Source organism: Lepidochelys olivacea (genome assembly GCF_965140295.1).
Source record: "Lepidochelys olivacea isolate rLepOli2 genome assembly, chromosome: 5".
NCBI lineage: Eukaryota > Metazoa > Chordata > Testudines > Cheloniidae > Lepidochelys > Lepidochelys olivacea.
The window spans coordinates 41,299,224-41,322,930 of NC_140415.1; the positions used below are offsets into that span (position 1 = coordinate 41,299,224).

At 43.9% G+C, this 23,707-nt stretch overlaps 1 protein-coding gene across 3 annotated transcripts in view; it reads left to right on the forward strand.

Annotated features, from left to right (window-relative positions):
* The window catches only part of RNF180 (ring finger protein 180), a 140,012-nt gene that overhangs the window by 16,692 nt on the left and 99,613 nt on the right, over nt 1–23,707 (forward strand). For 2 of the 3 annotated variants that reach the window (XM_084629662.1, XM_084629663.1), the window contains exons 3-4: nt 5,610–5,705; nt 14,884–15,849. In XM_084629662.1, coding sequence (XP_084485788.1) covers nt 5,610–5,705; nt 14,884–15,849 — 1,062 coding nt within the window. The remainder of the gene's footprint in view (nt 1–5,609; nt 5,706–14,883; nt 15,850–23,707) is intronic. The other variant, XM_084629664.1, reaches the window with a different exon arrangement.

Below are 23,707 nucleotides of genomic sequence, written 5' to 3' on the forward strand. Positions count from 1 at the left end.
GACCTTGTAACGAAAGCACATGTGCTATGTATGTAATGTTAACAGGGTAAGGTTTACCCTGAAAGAGTGTAGCCACTGTTTTATAAAATGTGTCTTTTTAAATACCGCTGTCCCTTTTTTTTTCTCCACCAGCTGCATGTGTTTCAATGATCACAGGATCTTCTCCTTCCCAGAGGCTAGTGAAGCTTAGAAAGAAAAAAAACCGCACTCGCGATGAAATGTTCTCCGAGCTCATGCTGTCCTCCCACACTGACAGAGCACAGACGAATGCGTGGAGGCAAATAATGTCAGAGTTCAGGAAAGCACAAAATGACCGGGAGGAGAGGTGGCGGGCTGAAGAGAGTAAGTGGCGGGCTGAAGAGAGTAAGTGGCGGGCTGAAGACAGAGCTGAAGCTCAAATGTGGCGGCAGCGTGATAAGAGGAGGCAGGATTCAATGCTGAGGCTGCTGCAGGACCAAACCAGTATGCTCCAGTGTATGGTTGAGCTGCAGCAAAGGCAGCTGGAGCACAGACTGCCACTGCAGCCCCTCTGTAACCAACCGCTCTCCTCCCCAAGTTCCATAGCCTCCACACCCAGACGCCCAAGAACGCGGTGGGGGGGCCTCCGGCCAACCAGCCACTCCACCACAGAGGATTGCCCAAAAAAAAGAAGGCTGTCATTCAATAAATTTTAAAGTTGTAAACTTTTAAAGTGCTGTGCTTAAAGTGCTGTGTGGCATTTTCCTTCCCTCCTCCACCACCCCTCCTGGGCTACCTTGGTAGTCATCCCCCTATTTGTGTGATGAATGAATAAAGAATGCATGAATGTGAAGCAACAATGACTTTATTGCCTCTGCAAGCGGTGATTGAAGGGAGGAGGGGCGGGTGGTTAGCTTACAGGGAAGTAGAGTGAACCAAGGGGCGGGGGGTTTCATCAAGGAGAAACAAACAGAACTTTCACACCGTAGCCTGGCCAGTCATGAAACTGGTTTTCAAAGCTTCTCTGATGCGTACCGCGCCCTCCTGTGCTCTTCTAACCGCCCTGGTGTCTGGCTGCGCGTAACCAGCAGCCAGGCGATTTGCCTCAACCTCCCACCCCGCCATAAACATCTCCCCCTTACTCTCTCAGATATTGTGGAGCACACAGCAAGCAGTAATAACAGTGGGAATATTGGTTTCCCTGAGGTCTAAGCGAGTCAGTTAACTGCGCCAGCGCGCCTTTAAACGTCCAAATGCACATTCTACCACCATTCTGCACTTGCTCAGCCTGTAGTTGAACAGCTCCTGACTACTGTCCAGGCTGCCTGTGTACGGCTTCATGAGCCATGGCATTAAGGGGTAGGCTGGGTCCCCAAGGATACATATAGGCATTTCAACATCCCCAACAGTTATTTTCTGGTCTGGGAATAAAGTCCCTTCCTGCAGCTTTTGAAACAGACCAGAGTTCCTGAAGATGCGAGCATCATGCACCTTTCCCGGCCATCCCACGTTGATGTTGGTGAAACGTCCCTTGTGATCCACCAGAGCTTGCAGCACTATCGAAAAGTACCCCTTGCGGTTTATGTACTCGGCGGCTTGGTGCTCCGGTGCCAAGATAGGGATATGGGTTCCGTCTATAGCCCCACCACAGTTAGGGAATCCCATTGCAGCAAAGCCATCCAGTATGACCTGCACGTTTCCCAGGGTCACTACCCTTGATATCAGCAGATCTTTGATTGCGTGGGCTACTTGCATCACAGCAGCCCCCACAGTAGATTTGCCCACTCCAAATTGATTCCCAACTGACCGGTAGCTGTCTGGCGTTGCAAGCTTCCACAGGGCTATCGCCACTCGCTTCTCAACTGTGAGGGCTGCTCTCATCTTGGTATTCATGCGCCTCAGGGCAGGGGAAAGCAAGTCACAAAGTTCCATGAAATTGCCCTTACGCATGCGAAAGTTTCGCAGCCACTGGGAATCGTCCCAGACCTGCAACACTATGCGGTCCCACCAGTCTGTGCTTGTTTCCCGAGCCCAGAATCGGCGTTCCACCACATGAACCTGCCCCATTAGCACCATGATGCATGCATTGGCAGGGCCCATGCTTTCAGAGAAATCTGTGTCCATGTCCTGATCACTCACGTGACCACGCTGACGTCGCCTCCTCGCTCGGTATCGCTTTGCCAGGTTCTGGTGCTGCATATACTGCTGGATAATGCGTGTGGTGTTTAATGTGCTCCTAATTGCCAAAGTGAGCTGAGCGGCCTCCATGCTTGCCTTGGTATGGCGTCCGCACAGAAAAAAGGCGCGGAACGATTGTCTGCCGTTGCTCTGGCGGAGGGAGGTGCGACTGATGACACGGCTTACAGGGTTGGCTTCAGGGAGCTAAAATCAACAAAGGGGGTGCCTATACATCAAGGAGTATTTCAGGCAGGACTTCACGGAGGCTTCCAATAAGAAATGGTGCACCTAAGTTATCATTCTTATTGGAACAAGGAGGTTAGCCTGGCCTCTGACTGATACATGGCTAGATTTACCTCGCTGCACCTTCTCTGTGAGTGACTGCATTGTGACTTTATGGAATGAGTCCCCTAGACGGGGAGGAGGCAAATGAGTACAAAACAAATCTGGTCTATTTCTTGTTTTGACCCACTCCATCTATCTTTTACATCTTTGGCTAGCAGCAGACGGTGCAGAAGGACTGCATGCCATCCACATCTCATGGCTGCTCGGCAGAAGATGGTACAGTACGACTGCTAGCCATCCTCATCTCTTGCCTGCCTGGCAGAAGATGGTACAGTACGACTACTAGCCATCCTCATCTCTTGCCTGCCTGGCAGAAGATGGTACAGTACGACTGCTAGCAGTCCGTATCGCCTGCCCGCTCACCATAAGACGGTTCAATAGGACTGACTGCAGGCCTAAAGAGAATGACCTGGTCAAGTCACTCCAAATTTAGTCCCTGCGCCCATGTCTGCCCAGGCGCTCCCAGCCGACGTGGCCAGGAGCACCTCGGACACGACGAGGACGACTACCAGTCGTATTGCACCGTCTGCTGCCAGAAGGCAATGGGTTGCTGCTACTGCTCAGCAAAGCCGTACCGCGTCTGCCAGCACCCAGGAGACATAGGGTGACGGTTACCTGAGTGGGCTCCATGCTTGCCGTGGTATGGCGTCTGCACAGGTAACGCAGGAAAAAAGGCGCGAAATGATTGTCTGCCCTTGCTTTCACGGAGGGAGGGAAGGAACGGGGGCCTGACGATACGTACCCAGAACCACCCGCGACAATGTTTTAGCCCTATCAGAGTGCTCCATTGTGACTGCTCTGGACAGCACTCTCAGATGCCCGATTGTTTGCCGTTGCTCTGACGCCAGGAGGGGCGACTGAGGACACGGCTTACAGGGCTGGCTTCAGGGAGCTAAAATCAACAAAGGGGGTGGCTTTACATCAAGGAGTATTTCAGGCAGGACTTCACGGAGGGTTCCGATAAGAAATGGTGCACCTAAGTTATCGTTCTTATTGGAACAAGGAGGTTAGCCTGGCCTCTTATTGATACATGGCTAGATTTACCTCGCTGCACCTTCTCTGTGAGTGACTGCAGTGTGACCTAGAAGAATGAGTCCCCTAGACAGGGGAGGGGGGGAAGCAAATGAGTACAAAACAAATCTGGTCTATTTCTTGTTTTGATCCACTCCATCTATCTTTTACATCTTTGGCTGGCAGCAGACGGTGCAGATGGACTGCATGCCATCCACATCTCATGGCTGCTCGGCAGAAGATGGTACAGTACGACTGCTAGCAGTCCGTATCGCCTGCCCGCTCACCATAAGACGGTTCAATAGGACTGACTGCAAGACTAAAGAGAATGACCTGGTCAAGTCACTCCAAATTTAGTCCCTGCGCCCATGTCTGCCCAGGCGCTCCCAGCCGACGTGGCCAGGAGCACCTCGGACATGACGATGACGGCTACCAGTCGTACTGTACCGTCTGCTGCCACAAGGCAAGGGGTTGCTGCTACTGTGTAGCAATGCCGTACCGTGTCTGCCAGCACCCAGGAGACATAGGGTGACGGTTACCTGAGCGGGCTCCATGCTTGCCGTGGTATGGCGTCTGCACAGGTAACTCAGGAAAAAAGGCGCGAAATGATTGTCTGCCCTTGCTTTCACGGAGGGAGGGAGGGAACGGGGGCCTGCCGATATGTACCCAGAACCACCTGCGACAATGTTTTAGCCCCATCAGGCATTGGGATCTCAACCCAGAATTCCAATGGGCAACGGAGACTGCGGGAACTGTGGGATAGCTACCCACAGTGCAACGCTCCGGAAGTCGACTCTAGCCTCGGTACTGTGGAAGCGCTCCGCCGAGTTAATGCACTTAATGCACTTAGAGCATTTTCTGTGGGGACACACACACTCGAATATATAAAACCGATTTCTAAAAAAACGACTTCTATAAATTCGACTTTATTCCGTAGTGTAGACATACCCTGAGAGAAAGCATTCACTTCAAACTCATGGTGGAACACATAATGGCAGCTAAATAATAAGTAAAGAAGACTTGGAGAGGTGGAAACTTTAGGAACAAATGTTGAGACCAGATACCAAGTTGATGAACATGATATAAACATTTAGATAGACATCCTGACTCTTGTGCAAAACTGGAGTAAATTGACTTTGTGCAGATCTTCTCAGTGGACCTCAGGAAGAAGCCAGAATCTATTCTTTCCAGTCAGCAGTGCATTAGCAAAGCAACTTTTGTAGTTTCCGGAGCTCCTCCACTAATGGACAGAGGATCTGAGTGTAAGGAATCCATTTGCCATGTTTGTGGTACTTCCTCCCTTCCCCTATTTCCAGTGCAGTAGAACTATACCTGTCCTGCTGAGTTTCATACCTTATACATGCTGCAATGGCTTAGTCCTATATCCAGCAACTTCAGAATGAAAGGTGGGTGGATGATTATAATTACTTAAAGTGCATTAGTAAAACTTTAACAGTTTTGAGGCTCTGTTGCTGTCTGGAAATATTTTTAGTTACAAACACTTGTTCATTACAATTTTGTTTCTTCTTTTTGGTTGTTCACATTATTACCATAGTAACACAGTAATATACTTTGGTCTATACTACAATAACCAGCATTTTAGAAAAATAATTTTAAAACTACTTTTAAGATTATGCAGTGGCCTATTCTGGAACAGACGAAAGAAAGAAATATAAATATATAAGACAGAAGTTGCCCTGGCAGAGAAACTATTTTTAAAATTAGTGTCCTAATATGCTTGGTTGTAGTGTAGACAAGGTCAAACATTGTTCTGCCAGATCAAAAAAAGGCAAAACTAGCTATTTATATTTTCTCTATGGTACGAAGGAATACGTGTCAGAGAATCTGTCTACTGTCTGCAGAACCAGAAGCACACTGTTACTTAAAGCAGTTACCTGATTACAAGTTCAGTGGGTGCACCAGGATCTATGGAGTTAGCAGTTTGTTAGTAACTAAATTAATCGGGCCATGAAGTGCTTTATTTTTTTAAACAGTTATTATCTCCCGTACCTAATTTTCTAATAATTTCCTTTGTATTTGATTCTAAAAGCTCTATTCTAAGAAACAAATACATAGGTGAATGTTGATTAACAATATAATGTGTCTTTATTTAACAGAAATCACATTATTCAGCTGCTTCTCAATATACTTGCAATATATGGCACATAAACTTGGAAGCTCTTCCAGACTGGGTAAAATGTGCAATAGAAAAGGTAGGTTCCTGGATTTATAAACATAGCATTTGATATTTTATTTGGAGAATAAAGAGGGGCAGCAGGCATTAGTCAGGGCAGCATTTCTGATGTATCAGATGGATATACTTCTGGTATCTTGTATAAGGGGGCTGGTTCTTGAGTCAATAACGTGCATTAAGGCAGTGGTTCTCAACCAGGGATACATGTACTCCTGGGGGTATGGAGAGGTCTTCCAGGGTAATCAACTCATCTAGTTATTTGCCTAGTTTTACAACAGGCTACATAAAACGCACTAGCAATGTTAGTACAAACTAAAATTTCATACAGACAATGACTTGTTTATCCTGCTCTATATACTGAAATGGAAGTACAATATTTATATTCCAATTGATTTATTTTATAATTAAATGATAAAAATGAGAAAATAAGCAATTTTTCAGTAGTAATGTGCTGTGACACTTCTTTGCATTTTTATGTCTGATTTTGTAAGCAAGTAATTTTTAGGTGAGGTGAAACTTGGGGGTACGCAAGACAAATCAGACTCCTCAGAGGGGTACAGCAGTCTGGAAAGGTTGAGAGCCGTCGTATTAAGGTGCCATTGATGTATAGCATTTATTATTGTGTTTATTTATTTGCATATATACTAATATATAGAAACAGAATCTTGTGTTCCTAGACTGCTATATATGAATTTATTTACCTTGGGCCTGATCATCCACAATTATAAAGCAGAGCAGCTCCATTTATTTAAAGAGAGCTATGCCAATTTACATCAGCTAATCATGTGGCCCTTTAGTTTTTTGTTGGGATTGATTACTGTGGCTAGTAGTTCTAATCCTGCTGTTAACAAGGAGTGGCATTCGTCCACAGAACGGGATTGAAGAGGGATAGATATAATTTGTGAAAACTCTAGCATGGGGTTTTAGGAGAGATTTTGATTTTTTTAAAATCTTGCCCTGATGTCTGTATTGGGGAGTGAATAGCAAATAGAAAATAGATCCATTCCTGCTAATCTAAAGCCTTTTATAAATCTAGTGAAAAGATAGTCTTTGGCTCTTCTGAGTCTTTAACTGTTCATATATCGTCTAGAAATAATCTCTGACAACTTTTATCAAGAGATTACTTCATCCGGGGTATCCTCTTTGAGTTACTACTTTGAGTTTAGTAGCTAATATTGTGGAATTTATTTAATAGATAATTATAAGCAGTGATATTGGCCTATGGTTTTCTTTTTCTGATTATCCTATCTGATTTTGGGACTCCATCAGTATTGATAGCTTCCTTCATTTTGGGGAGAATTTTATTGGATTTTAGCACTTTGTCATAAACAGCTAAGAGTGTTTGATATTACACACACAAAACTACATTAAAAGAAAATTAAAGGTGCAAAGTCAAACACTCAGAAGTTAGGAAATATGAGAATTAAGGTTGCCTGTGCAATTTTAATTTGGCCCCCTTTGTTATGAAAGAGTCCTTAATTACATGATCACACTCTATTCTTTTCCACAAGACCCTGACTCATTCAGTGCACAGGATAGACTTGTTCTGGGGATGAATCTGGATTGTGAAGTGAAGGAGATTAGTGGCTGGAGGACCCCTGCCTCATTTGTTGCAAAAGTCTGAATGTAGTGAATGAGGCAAGGGATTGCAGGAAGAGAAGGGCGGGTCTCATGGTTAAGGTAGTTGAATTGCATTCTATCCCTGTCTCTGCCACAGAGTTCCTATGTGATATTAGGCAAGTCACTTAAACCAAACTTTTCACAGGTGGCCACTGTTTCCTCATTTTCTGGATGCCTGACTTGAGACTCTTGGTCTGATTTGCAGAAGTGCTGAGCACTCACAGCTGCAGTTGGGCTCAATAGGAGCTGTGCTTTGAACATATGAAGTACTGTATCATGCTAAGTACTCTGAAAAATCAGGCCATACATGTCTCAAATTGAGCGTCCAAAATTAGTGGATACTTTTGACCTTAATCTCTGTGTGCCTGAGTCCGCCATCTGTGAAATGGGGCAATAACCTCTCATCTCACAAAGGTGTTATGACAATAAATTCATTAAAGTTCGTGAAGCATTCTGATACCGTAGTGTTGCACAGTATAAGGAAACCTATGAGGAAATTAATAATTCTGTCTTCAGAGCAGGGTTTGGATAGTGTTCAACAAATAAGGCAATGAGGCCACACATTGAACAATGAGGAGGAAACAAAATATTAAATAGGTACTTATTAAGTGAGTACCGTCCAGTCTATTGCACTGAATGAGACATGGGTCTTATGAAAACAATAGTATGTGATCATGTAATTAAAGAGTGTTTCATAATATATGTGCATAAGGGGAACAAATTAAGGTTGCACAGTCATTTCCTAATTTTGAGTGTTTGACTTTGTAACCTTAATGATGATCTTTTAACAGGTTTTTGTGTTTGTAATCTCCTAGGTTTTAAAAAAAGTAGACGGAAAAATCAATAATTCCATCATGTGGCATCATACTGACACTCACAAGATTAATCAACGGGGTTGGAACCTTTAGTTCTTCTTCAAGTGCTTGCTTATGTTGATTCCATTCTAGGTGTGTGCATGCCACATGCACAGTTGTCAGAGACTTTTGTCTTAGCGGGATCAGTAGAGTTGGCTGTGGCACCCCTGTTACCAGATGTTACTTTGGGGTATGCTCATTTATTAGGGTTACTCTTCTCGGGGGTCTGTAATTCTGTTAATGTACTGCTTATGCCACTTGTGTGTTCATATGGAGCTCTACTCTTTCCTTCTGCAAGTCTCTGCCCAATGGAGCAATCCTACAGGACCTAGGTTTCCCAGGACTGGGTTCCTCCAGCCCTGGAACTGTGTGTGTGTGTGTGTGGGCGTGCGCGCACACATACACACGTCTGAGCGGACTGGGCAATCAGCACTCTTAAGCTGATCCCCTCATATGTCCTTGTACGCAATGGGCTGGGTTAAGCAAGCTGTCACTCTTATGTGCCCCTGGTCTCAATAGGCTGGGCTGAGCAGCACTTTCAGCTGCCCCAACTCTTATGTGCCACAGGTTTAACACGTCCGTATTCCGTTTTCATGTTACAATTGTACTGGTAGTAACCCACTTGATGAGCAAACCCCACAGTATTTTTGGGCGCTACAGGCATCTTTAGCTTAGGTAAAAGAAGCATTGCTGCAGAGAAAATGCGGGAAGCTAAAAACACAAAAGAGTAAAGTTCAGAGAGAGAGAAGCAACCAGCTTAACCATAAAAGTTATTTATTGAATAATAGTGATAACTACACAAGGAGGGCTAAACCAACGTACCATACATTATTAAAGGTTAATACCTGAGGTAGAAAGGAAAACAGAGAGAGAGAAAGAGAGGGATCTCAGCCACTCCACGAGGCTTGAACTGGTCGGGGTTCCCAGATGATGGTGGTAGCTCAGGGTCCTGAGTGCTGGAGACAGGCAGAGCCCCCAGCACAATCAGTCAGGAGAAGATGGACTCTCAGTGGAACTGATGCATAGTTTGAATCTAAGCATCAGACCACGAACTGGAAGGTAAGTAGGGATTTTTGTAGAGAAAATACAATGGTTCAAGGGAGAACACTAGATTTGTTTATAGGTAAACTGATGACTTAAGGGTTTTCTTTAGGCTAGACAATAGGAACTGATCACTCTTGGCTGTGGGTGGTGCTTTCTTCCAGGGAGCTCACAATACAACTAGGCTGCTTCAGTATTTTGGATATCAATCAAGGATTTATTACTAGAATTGATCTGATAATTGCTGAGCTCCGTGTGTGCAGGCATAGGTTCATTAACATCTGGAGCAGAGATTCCCATGATGCCATGCTTCCCTGTTTTTCTGATCCCAGAGTTCAGTGCGGTTCTCTGTTCTCCATTCTGTATGCAAATTGAGAGGTCTCCCTGTCCCATCTTTCACGCAGATGAGGCTAGGGGAGTTGTCTCTGTTTTCTATTCTGCATGCTAATGGAGATGTCTTAATCTTGTCACCCTTGTCAGGAGGGGTCTAGGTGTGTCTCCCAACGCTCTTCACTGCTCTCTGCAAGCCTTTTCTCTGATCGATTTTGGTTCAAGAAGACACTGGTCGGGGGTGTGTGTCTTTCATGAGTCCGACAGGCTAGAAACTGCGCCCTGGTTCCCCAAAAACACAGAGCTGACTGGTATCACCCCCTTGAGTGCTGCACTCATGCATTGGTATATTAGGTGCCACTGACCCTACCCTCTCTCAGTTCCTTCTTACTGCCTGTGATGGTTGGTTGGAGCTCCCTGTGTTGCAGATCGCAAGAGCATTAGCGGTTCTTTACAGCCTTTGTTATCTTCTTTGTATATACTTTGTAGGTACTTAGTTAGCCATTAAGTTAAGAGTTAGGTTAGTTGGTAGTTAGAGTCCCGGCTGGGACTTCGTCCCAGAACGAGACATGCCCCGCTTTCCCGTCTTCAAACCATGCTCGCCATGCAGCAGGCCGATGCCTATCAGTGCCCCCCATGACAGCTGCTTGAAGTGTTTGGGGGAATCCCATAGAAAAGACAAGTGTCGAATCTGTAAAAACTTTCGACCTATAACCCAAAAGGAGTGGGATATCCACTTGAAGGCCCTCCTCCTGGAGGTTGAGCTTCATCCTGCAGTGCAGCACTCCCACTCGGACACCATGCCGAGAACTTTGGCATCAGTGCAGAGTGCACCACTGGCAGCAGGTTGCGCCGGTCCCCGTACCATTGGTACTGGCAAGCTTCCCATCAGAGATCGCTGTTGCCCAGGTCACCTTTGCCCAGACGGCCTCCCAAATGTTGGTCCCTGCCTGGGTGGGGCCGCTCCTTGTGACGGCACTGGTCCCCTTCCCCTGTACCATTCATCAGGCAGGTGTCATTCCTCACCCTCACCTTGCTGGTTGCAGACCAGAGTCAATCAGCAGACTCAGGCCTCGATGACTCTGCCCTGGTTGCTGGAAGGGCAGTGGTCCGAGATGGACTGGGAGTTCAGCTCCTTGTCAAGAAGAGGTGATTGGCCACTGACTCATGAGACCAGTGCGTCACCTGCAGTGACAACATGGCAGCAGGAACAGTGGCCTGCTCAATGGCCATATTGGTAGCCGTGGGGCGTGCCAGTAATGCCAGTCCTGTGTTCCCACCAGCCCTCCTGGCTGCTTCGGAGAGGGAGGGGGAACCTGCTCCTCCACAGGTGGTGCAGTCGTCATCCTTGGACCTTGCGGTGGCAGGTCCCTCCCAAACGGGCAGTCCCCCCGATGACTTCAAGTGGCACTGGGCCCTCCTTCAAAGGATGCCTGCTAACTTGAACCTACAGATTGAGGAGGTCACGTAGGAGTCTGACGACCTCTTTAACATTATATCCTCCTCCACGCTGGCCCAGGTTGCGCTGCGTGTCCACCCAGGGATCCTTAAAATGGCCAAATCACTGTGGCAAACCCTCTCTTCCATTCCGCTGACATCTAAGAAGACGGAAAAGAAGTATTAGGTCCCTGCAAAAGAGTTCGAATACTTCTACATGTACTCTCCAGTGGTGTCACTGGTCATGTCCGCTGTGAACGAAAGGGACAGGCAGGGCCATGTTAGTGGTACATCAAAGAACAAAGATGTCAAGAGACTTGATTTATATGTCAGATTTATTCAACGTTCAGCCTGCAGTTCAGGGTATCTAACCACCAGGCCTTGTTAGGCAGATACAGTTTTAACCTGTGGGACTCCTTTAACAAGTTCAAAGGGGCCCTCCCACAAGATCGAGCCCAGGAGTTTGCTGCTTTGGTGGACAAGGGCACAGCGGGCGGGAGCCCTCCAAATGGCCTGGGATGCTACTGGCTCCGTGGCCAGGGTGGTCACCTCCGTGGTGGCCATGAGGTGCAGCTCCTGGTTGCAGTCCTTTGGGTTGTCCCAGGAGATGCAGGCCACTATTCAGGACCTCCCACTTGAGGGGACGGAGCTTTTCTCCAAGCTCATGGACTCAAGGCTCCATGTCCTTAAAGACTCCCATGCCTCCCTCTGCTCCTTGGGCCTTCACATTCCTCAGCAGGCCAGGAAGCCATTCCGTCCTCTGCCTCCTCCACCCCCACAGTCTAGGTCCTGGGGAACTCCCCGATTGGGTTCCTACAGGAGAAAGGACAAAGGCAGAGGCAAGGGGTCTACGCGGTGACACCCATCATCTTCCTGCTCATCTGCTCAGCCTGACCCTCTTAGAAACTGGGAAGGCCAGATGCAGTCATTTTGAGGGTGCGCTCAAGGATGATGCCCCAGTCACTTCACTGGATCCACCCTCCCTCTCTTTCCTTGACCGCCCCTTCCCTTCTGATCGGCCTGGTCTCGGCTAACCTTGGACCGTTGGGTTACACCCTGCAATTTGTAGCCGACCCTCCTCTCGCCCCCCTCCCCGTCCCTCTGGAAGGTCGCGTTCCTGATTGCAGTAACATCTGCCCTCTGGGACTCTCAGATTGGGGCATTCACCTCGGAACTGCCTTATATGGTCTTTTACAAAGACACAGTCCAGCTGAGGCCATACCTGGCTTTCCTGCCCAAGGTGGTCTCTCAGTTTCATAGAAGCCAGGACATTTTCTTACCTGTCTTTTTTCCAAAGCCGCATAAGTCGGAGGAGGGGGTGCATAGGCTGCATTCCCTAGTTGTCAGGAGGATGTTCGCTTCTGCATGGAAAGAACCAAGCCATTCTGCAAGTTGACGCAATTGTTCGCCGTGGTGTCCGACAGTATGAAAGGTCGCCCAGTGTCCACTCAAAGAATTTCTTCTGGGATCACCACCTGCATTCACTACTGCTATGATCAGGTGAAAGTGCCACCCCCGGCAGTTGCAACCACTCACTCGATCAGGGCCCAGGCCTCTTCAGCAGCTTTTCTGGCTCAAGTGCCTATCCAGGACATCTTTAGGGTGGCTACCTGGTCATTCGTCCACACGTTCATGTCCCATTACACACCTACCCAGCAGGCCCGGGACAATGCTGGCTTTGGTAGGGCAGTATTACAAGCCACTAAGCTGTTAACTCCAAGCCCACCTCCTAGGATACTGCTTGTGAGTCACCTAGAATGGCATTGATATGAGCAAGCACTCAAAGAAGAAAAAACGGTTACCTACCTTTTGTAACTGTTGTTCTTTGAGATGTGTTGCTCATGTCCACTCCATTACCCGCCGTCCTACCCCTCTGTTGGAGTTGCCAGCAAGAAGAAACTGAGAGGGTGTAGGGTCGGCGGCACCTAACATACCGATGCATGAGCTCAGCACTCAAGAGAGTACCACAGCTGACTCTACGGATACCACTAAGGCACAAGTCTCTGACAACTTTTGCACGTGTGCATGCACACACCTAGAAAGGAATGGACCTGAGCAACACATCTTGAAGAACAACATTTACAAAAAATAGGTAACCATTTTATCTATTGCACAGACCTCTGTCACTTCAGCTAACCAAAACTCACAGCAGCAGTAGGTTTTCATCATCCACATGGACTGGCAGTACAGGGGATGAGTCAAACACTTTGTCACTGATTTTCACAGATATTTCTTTATTTGGGACAGCAGAGAAATGATGAACTCTGGGATCTTGGGTTCCCTTCCACACTCTACAGAGAAGTGTGTTCTAGTGGACACAGACCCTTCTGTCTGCTCCCTAAGCTTGACCGCTTTTGCCTGGTCACCACCAACCTGTTTCTGTCCCAGTCCCCTCTCTTCCTCAGCCCTGGTTCCAATCCCATGCTCTCTTGCCTCACCAGTCTGTCTCCATTCTTCAGGCTTCTCAACACTGTTCCAGTCTCTTTGCTCAGCCAGTCCTACTCTCCCCTTGAGTCCCATCTGAGTTCCAGTCTACCCCCACTCTCCCAGTCTGTCACCTTTCCTCCATTCCTGGTTCCTCATCCAAACTCTCTCCTCTCCCCCCTGGACTCCAGTTGTTTTCCCCCTCCCTGACTTCTTTTCTTAGTTTCTTTGTCCAGCTAGTTCCAGTTGTCCCTCTGCAGCCTAGCTCCTTATCAAAATCTGTCTCTCCTTTCACCCGCTCCCCAATTCTCAGTCCTAATCTCTTTGCTCTCACTACTCTAAAGCATGGAGGCACTAGAGCTTGTTAAAGAAAAGGTCTCCAGAAAAATTTTTAACATTGTAAAACAATTTATTTTTCCTTAACCTTGTTCCCTGAAAGGGCATACCTTTTTGGCTGGAACTTCCCAAAACAATTCAGCCTGAGGCAGAAACTTTCTGCCCAAAGTTTGTCAAAGTTATAAGCAACAGGCTGAATAATGGGAAGTGTCAGGCAACCTTAATAATAGGCAGTGCTACCAGCTCCTCCTATAATATAACTTTAGGTTCCTAAGTTAGAAATATCTAGCTTATGTCTATAATATTGTCTAATCACTTGGGCCTTAATTCTGCAAACACTAAAACGTATGTTACAAATAGCTCCATTGAATAAATTAATATATTGATTTGAACTACTCCATTCGTAAGTAATGAATGTGCATGAGTGTTTGCAGGATTGGAGCTTTGGTATGTATTTCCCTTAAAAAAGGAAGCCGTGACGTAATAATGATAAAATATTATTGATAATTTCACTTAATAACTTCATGTTAAAACTCACTGCTTAGAGAATGTGTTTTAGTACCTACAGTGTTCAGCTTACCTTTACTGATGCCAGTTCTGGTATGGATTTCTCATTTTTAGTGTATGTGCTTGTACCTTACATTGTCACTTAAAGTACAAAATAACTCTCTTGAATTTCTATGATATGTGCAGCTTTATTCATTTTTGTGGGAAATCTCTTCCCACTGTGTTTGGTATGCAATAGGTATATCAACACCCAGAAAACTTAACTGTGAAATTATACCTGCTAAATCACAATTAGCTTTGTGGACTGATTTAATCATTTTAAAGAATCTAATGTTTTATTAATGATACAGTACCATCCTCACTCTATCCACAAAATTTCTAGAAATATTTAAGAATATTTTTAAGCAGCTATATTTTGAAATGTGTTGTCTTTCTAGAGGTTTTGTTTCTCGCCCTCTCCCCCTCCCCCATTTATAAAGGACCATTTTCAAAGGTCTAGTTTGATTTATGTTTGGTTTTGTTTTTACTGTGCAGTCTGTTTTTTGTCACTTGCAAAATAAAAAGTGGACCCCTTTATTGGAGGAAAAATAATCTATCAGTTTTTCTTTTTTATTTACAATTAATTCATTTTTTTTCTTTCTTCTATAGGCAGAGTGGATGATTGGAAAACTGAACTGCCCATTCTGTGGAGCCCGTTTGGGAGGGTTTAACTTTGTCAGCCATACAAGATGTTCTTGTGGCCTGTTGGCAAATATACATCTCTGCAAGAGTCGGATTGATTATCAGCCAGCTTGTTCAGTTAGATTAGCGAGATCATCAGTAAAACAGATGTCACTTTACAAATTTCCATCTGGTTCTAATAACAAAATACAGCACTGCGTGACAGGTGGAATTTTGGGACCCAGAAATCAAGGGCTTTCATACATGGCCAAAAACACGAATGGTACTGGAAGATTAACAGAAGCACTTTGCCTGGAGGTGAGATCAACCAGCTTTGAGATGAACAATAAAAAACTGCACTTGAAAGTGTTTAATAAAAAAAAAAGTCGTTCTGCTTCATGGCCTGTGAATGAGAGATGCACTAGAAAAACTTGTCATAGAAAAACACATAGTTTGGATTTGAATATCAGAGAGAGACTTGTCTTGTTGCCTAGTTTGTATGGAGTTTCCAGTAAGGGGCCTATTTACCACAGGCAAAATGAAACACAATCCATTTACTCAAGAGGTAGCTTGCAATTAGAGTCCAGTAGAAATAATAATTCCTTTCAGGGCCTGTGTAATTCTGATACTGATGAGCTACCAAAAGAGTTTTCAGTTACTTCCTGCAATACATTAACCTGTAGAGAGACAGCATGTGACTGCTGTTTTGAAGCTTCTGATCAATGTTCTGGGAGTGCCACTGCTGACCAACTGCCTTTCATGATGGACCTCTCTTCATCTGTGACTGCTGTAGAAGAGGACATTGGACAGCAACACATCACATCTGTTGATTTTGTGCAGCCTGCCAATTTTTCCTTGGTTGCTGTCAATCAAAAGCTAAGCAAAAGAGAGAGAAGCAAGTTGAAGAATTTGAGGAAAAAACAAAGAAAGCGAGAAAGGTGGCTTCAGAAGCAGGTGAGTGTATGAAAAATGACCCATAGCTTTGCTTGTACAATTTGGTGCGTCAGTAAGAGAGGAGCTTTAAGAGATGTTGTTTTTTTTAATTTTGCCTTTTAGTGCCTGTGAAAGATTAATAGTACACAACTACACCGATATAACGCGGTCCTCGAGAACCAAAAAAATCTTACCGTCTTATAGGTGAGACCACGTTATATCGAGGTAGGGAGAGGAACCGCTCCCTGCCCCAGCTCACGTCTGCTCTGCCTCCGCCTCTGAGAGCGCCAACGCCGCTCCGCTTCTCCCCCCCTCCCTTCTAGCCTTGCCGCGCCAATCAGCTGTTTGGCGCGGGAAGCCTGGAAGGAAGGAAGTGGGGGGGGAGAAGTGGAGGGGTGGCAGTGTGCTAAGGGGAGGAGGCGGAGCAGAGGTGAGCTGGGGCAGCGAGCGGTTCCTCTGCGCCCTTCTCCCACCCAGTTGCTTGCTGTGGCCCTCCCCGCGCCCTCCCCGCACCTCAGCTCACCTCCGCTTCGCCTCTATCTCCTCCCCTGAGCATGCCGCCACCACTCCGCTTCTCCCTTTCTCCCTCCAAGCCTTGCTGTGAATCAGCTGTTTGGTGCGGCAAGCCTGGGGCAGGGGGTTGCAGCAAGTAAGGGGGGATGCAGAGGAACCACTTGCGGTAACATGAATTCAGATATAACGAGGTAAAGCAGCCCCACTCCCAGAGCGCTGCTTTACAGCGTTCTATCCGAATTCGCGTTCTATCGGACCGCGTTATATCGGGTAGAGGTGTGCTGTCCACAGCCAGGCACCATGAAAACAAGAGTTGTGGAACCTTCATACATACTTGGTTTTTCCAGTTCAATTTTCTCTCTGCCTGCAGCAGGACTGCTTTTTGACTACAGAACCACATTTTCATGAATGGAGATTGCTAGTCTAGTCAGTTTCTGTCACATTTCTTGTAGTTTTATGATGTAAAAACAAATCTGCAGTAGGATTCTAATACCACAAAACTTACTTGATGTGACCAAAGCAAACTTGAACCCAGTTCTTATAAACTGAAAGCACTGACTCTCAGGATTTCCTGGCTACAACGTTAGCTTGACCCACTTTTTCACAAAAGTAAAGACCAGACAGGTAAAATTTGTAAAAGCTGTGTCAGAAGACTTACATTTAACTATTACTTCTTATAAGATTATATATAACAATAGTAACAGATTATTTTTAATATAAGAGATAACAGCCTTTAAGAATTTTTAAAAATTAAAGGTGTCTGATTCTCTGCTGCCTTGCAGCTTTTGTGATATTTACCCATGTGCAAAGGGGGGTGAAATCTTACCATTGATATCTGATAACATTTTACACTTGCTTTACACAGGTATGAAAGACTACATAATGTGAAAATCAATAGAGAATTAGCCCCAAGAAGTTTGTTTTCATGTGTAATCTTTACATTCTAGCTATTTTTCCCTTGAAAATATCTCACTGATGAATAAAGTGTCCAGCTACACTAAACTCTTTCTGGTTAATTTTTTTTTAAATTATGTAATAGCAGTGTGATTGCGATTATAGTTTTCCATTTACTGAAACTATAAAAGGAAAAAACAGAATTAAAAGGTGAAACTATTTTTGTTGTGCCAGGGATGGGCGTGAGATGTTTTACAAAGTGACCAGGAGCAGGTATTCTAACAAACAACAAAGTTATTGCTAGGTCCGAGGAAATGAAGGAATGAGATTAATTATAATCTACTGTGTGATACAAATATTAATAGAATGTCCTCATTGTAAAATTCAGGCAGGATTTCTAAAACTTCCAGCAGTAAAATAGCACATGCCTGGTAAGAGGTAAATATAGATATTGTTCAGGTCAGAGAAATAGTATCTACTCAAGAAATCACTGCTGTGTTTATGGGGGTATGTAATTTTAACAACGCTAGGTAGCAACACCATGCCACTATATTTCAGCTATGGAATGTAAAGCTACTGAAAACCCAATATTTCAGGAGTTATAATTGTTTGGTTTAAACTTCATAATGCTTAAATTTGGTACACTATATATACCATAATTTTACACTCAAAACAAACTATTTGAATTGGCAGTACTCTTTTAGTAGTAGATATCAAAACGTAATATTAATTTTAGTAGTTTCAGATTTTTTTGTGTTGATTTTCATTTAAGACAATACTATACTCTGGAGTGAAATTCACCTCTTTGCCAGATGCCAGCACAAGGCCTAAGCACCACTCAGGCCCTACTCATGGGGACTTAAGTGGTATATAGGCCTTGCACTAATCCTCTGCACAAAGTGTAATTCACCCTTAATATATACCATTGTATAGGCATAATTTCATTCCAGGTGGATTAGGTCCATGAGTCATTTGGACTCATTACAATGCAATGTAAATGAAGCCACTAAAATACCACAAAAACTCATATTAAAATCAATTAATTGATTTCAAAATTGATACACAGTGGAAAAAATCATTCTGGACAAATGACTATGCAGGTGCCCCTGCTGTGTTTCTAAATTAAATACAATGTTCCAACTTGTATCTGTGGTGGGCCGTGGGACAAATCACACAATTATGCACTGTCCCATGAGACCTGTCATATTGCAGCTGCAATTTTATATTTCTTGCCATTATGTGATATTTTAAAATTTTTGTTTTGGCTTTAAAATGCCTCTGTAAAATGAAGAGAAAAAAAAGCTTTTAAAACTTTGAGTGGGATTTTCAAAGCTAACTGAGGAGATTTGGGTGTCCATTTCCCATTAACTTACATGTAGGTTAGGTATCCAAGTCCCTGAGGTAACTTTAAAAATCTCAGCCTTAATTGCTACTGTGGAAGGAGTCCAAAATGGCAGCTACAAGGACATTTTATGTGTGGAATTTCACAGGTTCCAGAGTGCAAAACCACATAAGACCTACACAGCCACCACACTTTTTAAAAGTGATTTCTGTTAAGTTTCTCTCTGCAATGATTTGTTGTTGTTTTTTTCTACTTTGAGGGCTTGAAGGAGAAATACATTTACAAAATTATCTTTCCTTTTTTAACCCTCACCTCCCCAATTCCTCTCTATTTATATATTTGATGCATCAGATGATGTAGTTACACATGATAAATCTACTTATTGAATGTACAAATTCAGAAGAAGGTATTTAGCGATATATGTAATCATGTTTACTTTAACTGAGCTGGTATTAGTCATATTTTGTTATGTTTGTTTTTTGCATGGCATTGGTCCTCAATTATAGCCAAAACTTGATTTAGTATTTTAATTTTAATCTTAATATTTAACATTTTACAGTGTGATGCAGTGAAAACACCAGTTTTTATTTTTAAAGGATTATCTGTATTATGGAAGCCTGACTGAAGCCTAGATTATCACACCTCTGAGGGAAAAAATAGTGGGTGCTCATCACTCAGTGGCAGCCCCACTGATCAGTTCCTCCCCCGTCCCTCCCCAGCGCCTCCCACCAGCCAGTGATCAGCTGTTCAGCAATGTGCAGGAGGCCCTGGGGGAAGAGGGGGAGGAATGGGGGCTGGAAGAGGCAGAGCAAGGGTGGGGCGTGCTTGGGAGAAGAGATAGAACAGGGTGGGGGCAGAATGGAGGCAACAAGGGCCTGGGCAGAGCAGGGGTCAAGCACCCTCAGGGACACCAGAAAGTTGGGGGTCTGCATCTCATGGTGTCATTGTAGCCACATAAATGGAAGCAGATTCAGTAAGCATCAGGATAAATATTAATTGGGAAGTTATGTCCAGTATAATCTGGGAAAAACCTAAATTGTAATGTCCTTGAATAAATTATTTGTTAGTTACCAGATGTAGGCCTTGCTGGAGCCGCTGACATGACTATAAGTATGAACAAAAGTAGACTGTAAACCAAAGTAGGCCTTATTAGAATAGTAACACCAGCTGACCAAGCAAACATATTTCTGAGAGGATGTTGCAAGAACACACAGACCCCTCGCAAAGATAATGCTGGGATGTCAGGATAATGGATGAGGATGTTTTGGTCAAACTATGAGTTACACAGTACAAGGATGGTAACTAATATGGAATGTAATATGTAACTTGTTTGTATCAATGTATAAAAGGAGAGTGGAAGAAGATGCATCTTTGTATTGGTTAGGGGACATTACGTTGAATGAGCTGATACCTTGTCACAGGCATACAGGCATTTGTGTGCTTATAACCAGTGAACCGTGGTACTGATACCGTGTTTTGTTGACAATAAACTTGTCCGAGTCTTTGCCACTGAACCAAGCCTGTGGTCTTTCTGTATGATTAACATCGAAGTCTTCTGAATCAGCAAGTGCAAGCTGCGCTAATGCAGATAATACTGGAGCTCCAGAAATAGCACAGGAGCAACAGACACAAGAATAACACCAGAAAACAAATTGTTTCGTTTTATATATACAGTAAGGCTAATTTTCTTATTTAAGCTGGCACACCTTTTATGTGAGTTTAGCAGGAGAGGCCATTTAAAATGTGTACTCTAGATACTCAGGATGAAATTCTGGTCCCATTGAAGTCAATGGCAAAACTCCAGTTGACGTCAGTGGAGCCGGGATTTCACCCTCGGTGCTCTAGTTTTCTCGAAAGATACAAGCAATGTTCACTTCTTTGTTTTAACATAACAGCTTTGAGAAAGTGATGCCTAGTATTAGTTTTTAACCTGTAATAATAGAGTTTACCGGCTGGGTCTTCAGATCTTTGATGTGAATGTGAAAGAAAGAGGGATGGAATTATTTTGTTTCAGAAAGTGTGGGAATTATTATTGAAATCTGATCACTAACATCGCTGAGGATATTTCTTTTCAGTAACTTGTCTGTAGATACTGTCATTCCACTGAAATCGCTTATCTCAGAAATGCCTCACTTGAACACCCTCACATTTGGGCAGGAATCTTCTACTGCTACAGGTTAAACAATCAAAACTTGAAATGGAAATTGCTATTTTTTAGAGATTTTAGAAGCAGACAAGATTGGGCTAAAAAAGGAATGCAAATCTGGTTTTTTAGTTGGAGAAGCTACCACCTATCCATAGTTCTATTTTTTCATTCATTTATAATTAGAATGGACAAAAAGTTTGGCTGAAACAAAAACAAAATTTTGACATTTTCCAAATGAAACATTTTAATTTGAAATGAGTTGACTTTTCTAAATTTACGCTGATTTCATTAAAATATTAAGACTTTTTTAAATTGTACACAATGTTTCATTCAACCCCAAATGAAAGGTATATCTGCTGAATGGGAGAACTAAAAATTAGATTTCAATCTTAGCTCTAAGAACGAGGAGTACTTGTGGCACCTTAGAGAGTAACAAATTTATTTGGGCATAAGCTTTCGTGGGCTAAAACCCACTTCGTCAGATGCATGCAGTGGAAAATACAGTAGGAAGATATATACAGACAACATGAAAAAATGAAGTTTTTTTGTTGAAGAATTGTGACTTTTAGGTCTTTAATTGAGTGTCCAGGGAGGCTGAAGTGTTCTCCGACTGGTTTTTGAATGTTATAATTCTTGACATCTGATTTGTGTCCATTCTTTTGCATAGCGACTGTCTGGTTTGGCCAATGTACATGGCAGAGGTGTATTGCTGGCACATGATGGCATATATCACATTGGTAGATGTGCAGGTGAACGAGCCCTTGATAGTATGGCTGATGTGGTTAGGTCCTATGGTGGTGTCCCTTGAATAGATATGTGGACAGAGTTGGCAATGGGCTTTGCTGGAAGGATAGGTTCCTGGGTTAGTGTTTTTGTTGTGTGGTGTGTGGTTGCTGGTGAGTATTTGCTTCGGGTTGATGGGCTGTCTGTAAGCGAGGACTGGCCTGTCTGTGAGAGTGAGGGATCGTCCTTCAGGATAGGTTGTAGATCCTTGATGATGCCCTGGAGAGGTTTTAGTTGGGGGCTGAAGATGACGGCTAGTGGCGTTCTGTTATTTTCTTTGTTGGGCCTGTCCTGTAGTAGGTGACTTCTGGGTACTCTTCTGGCTCTGTCAATCTGTATCTTCACTTCAGCAGGTGGGTAATGTAGTTTTAAGAATGCTTGATAAAGATCTTGTAGGTGTTTGTCTCTGTCTGAGGGGTTGGAGCAAATGCGGCTGTATCTTGGAGCTTGGCTGTAGACAATGGATCGTGTGATGTAGTCTGGATGAAAGCTGGAGGCATGTAGGTAAGTATAGCGGTCAGTAGGTTTCCAGTATAGGGTGGTGTTTATGTGACCATCGCTTATTAGCACTGTAGTGTCCAGGAAGTGGATCTCTTGTGTGGACTGGTCCAGGCTGAGGTTGATGGTGGGATGGAAATTGTTGAAATCCTGGTGGAATTCCTTAAGGTCTTCTTTTCCATGGGTCCAGATGTTGAAGATGTCATCAGTGTAGCGCAAGTAGAGTAGGGGTGTTAGGGGACGAGAGCTAAGGAAGCGTTTTTCTAAGTCAGTCATAAAAATGTTGGCATACTGTGGGGCTATGCGGGTACCCATAGCAGTGCCGTTGACTTGAAGGTATACATTGTCCCCAAATGTGAAATAGTTATGGGTGAGGTCAAAGTCACAAAGTTCAGCCACCAGGTTTGCTGTGACAGTATCCCCGATAATGGATCTACAACCTATCCTGAAGGAAACCTGTCCTGAAAAACGATCCCTCACTCTCACAGATCTTGGAAGACAGGTCAGTCCTCGCTTACAGACAGCCCCCCAACCTGAAGCAAATATTCACCAGCAACCACACACAGGGGCAGCCCTAGACTAGCTGCCAGCAACTGGTGCCCTCGGCAAACCATGCAATCGGCGCTCCCACCCCCAAACCTCAAGGGCAGATATAGGCTGAGGTTTTTGGTAAACTGGGAAACATTTTACCCCTTTTTTCCTTTTAATGTTTTTTAAGCGTTTTGGTTTTTTTTAAACAGAGACTTAATTATTCGGTTTGTCCACCCGTCTGTCCAACCAATGTTTCTGAGATCAGATAAAATAGAAACGCGAAATTTTCAGAATAGATTTGTACACGACAGTTAGTTGATATTTTAATCCGATTTCAAATAAAAATGCATTAAAAATGTTAATTATAATTTTTATTACTACAAATCCAAAATAATCCATTACGCTATCCTGCTTTAACTGCCATTACCACCACATCCAATATGGAAAGAAATAAGAAAAAACTCTTCAATGAACTTTAACCTGTATTTACAAAACACTCTGAATAAAAAACACTCTGTGCTCTTAAAACATGACTTTTCTTGCTTTAAGTTTTGAAAATTCAGTCACTAGTTCTTTTAGATCCAGTTTTCGAGCTATTTCATGCTCTATTGACATTGTGGCAAATCCAACAAGTCTCTGTTGCACCATTGTTGAACGCAGATACGTTTTTATCAATTTTAACTTTGAGAAGCTATGTTCCCCACTAGCAACGGAAACTGGCAAAGTTAAAAGAATGAGTAGAGCTATAAAAATGTTTGGAAAACTGTCTGTGAGTTTATTTTCACAAACAAACTTCAGTACTTCTTCAGGAGTGGAATGTTTCTTAAGTCGTCTTGAGAAAGCCTAAAGCTCACTACACAAATCTGTAGTCAATGCCGACTCTCTGCTCTACATGAATTTCCGGCTATGTGACCTTGATGTACATTCGAGTTAGGTGTCACTAGCATTGCAGCTCTTGCTGCTGGCGGATATGTTTCATTGTGGCTGAGTTATTGCTTATCAAAATTGCAGAGTGGGTCATCTTGACCCTATGTCGCAAACTGAAAATTTTTTTTTGCTAAAATATTATTTATTTTGCAGTAAATAAAAGATTTGACATTAATAAATTCTGATAAATGTAAAGAAACTAAGTATAATTCATTCCCTCCAAACGTGCATGGGAATTGAAATAA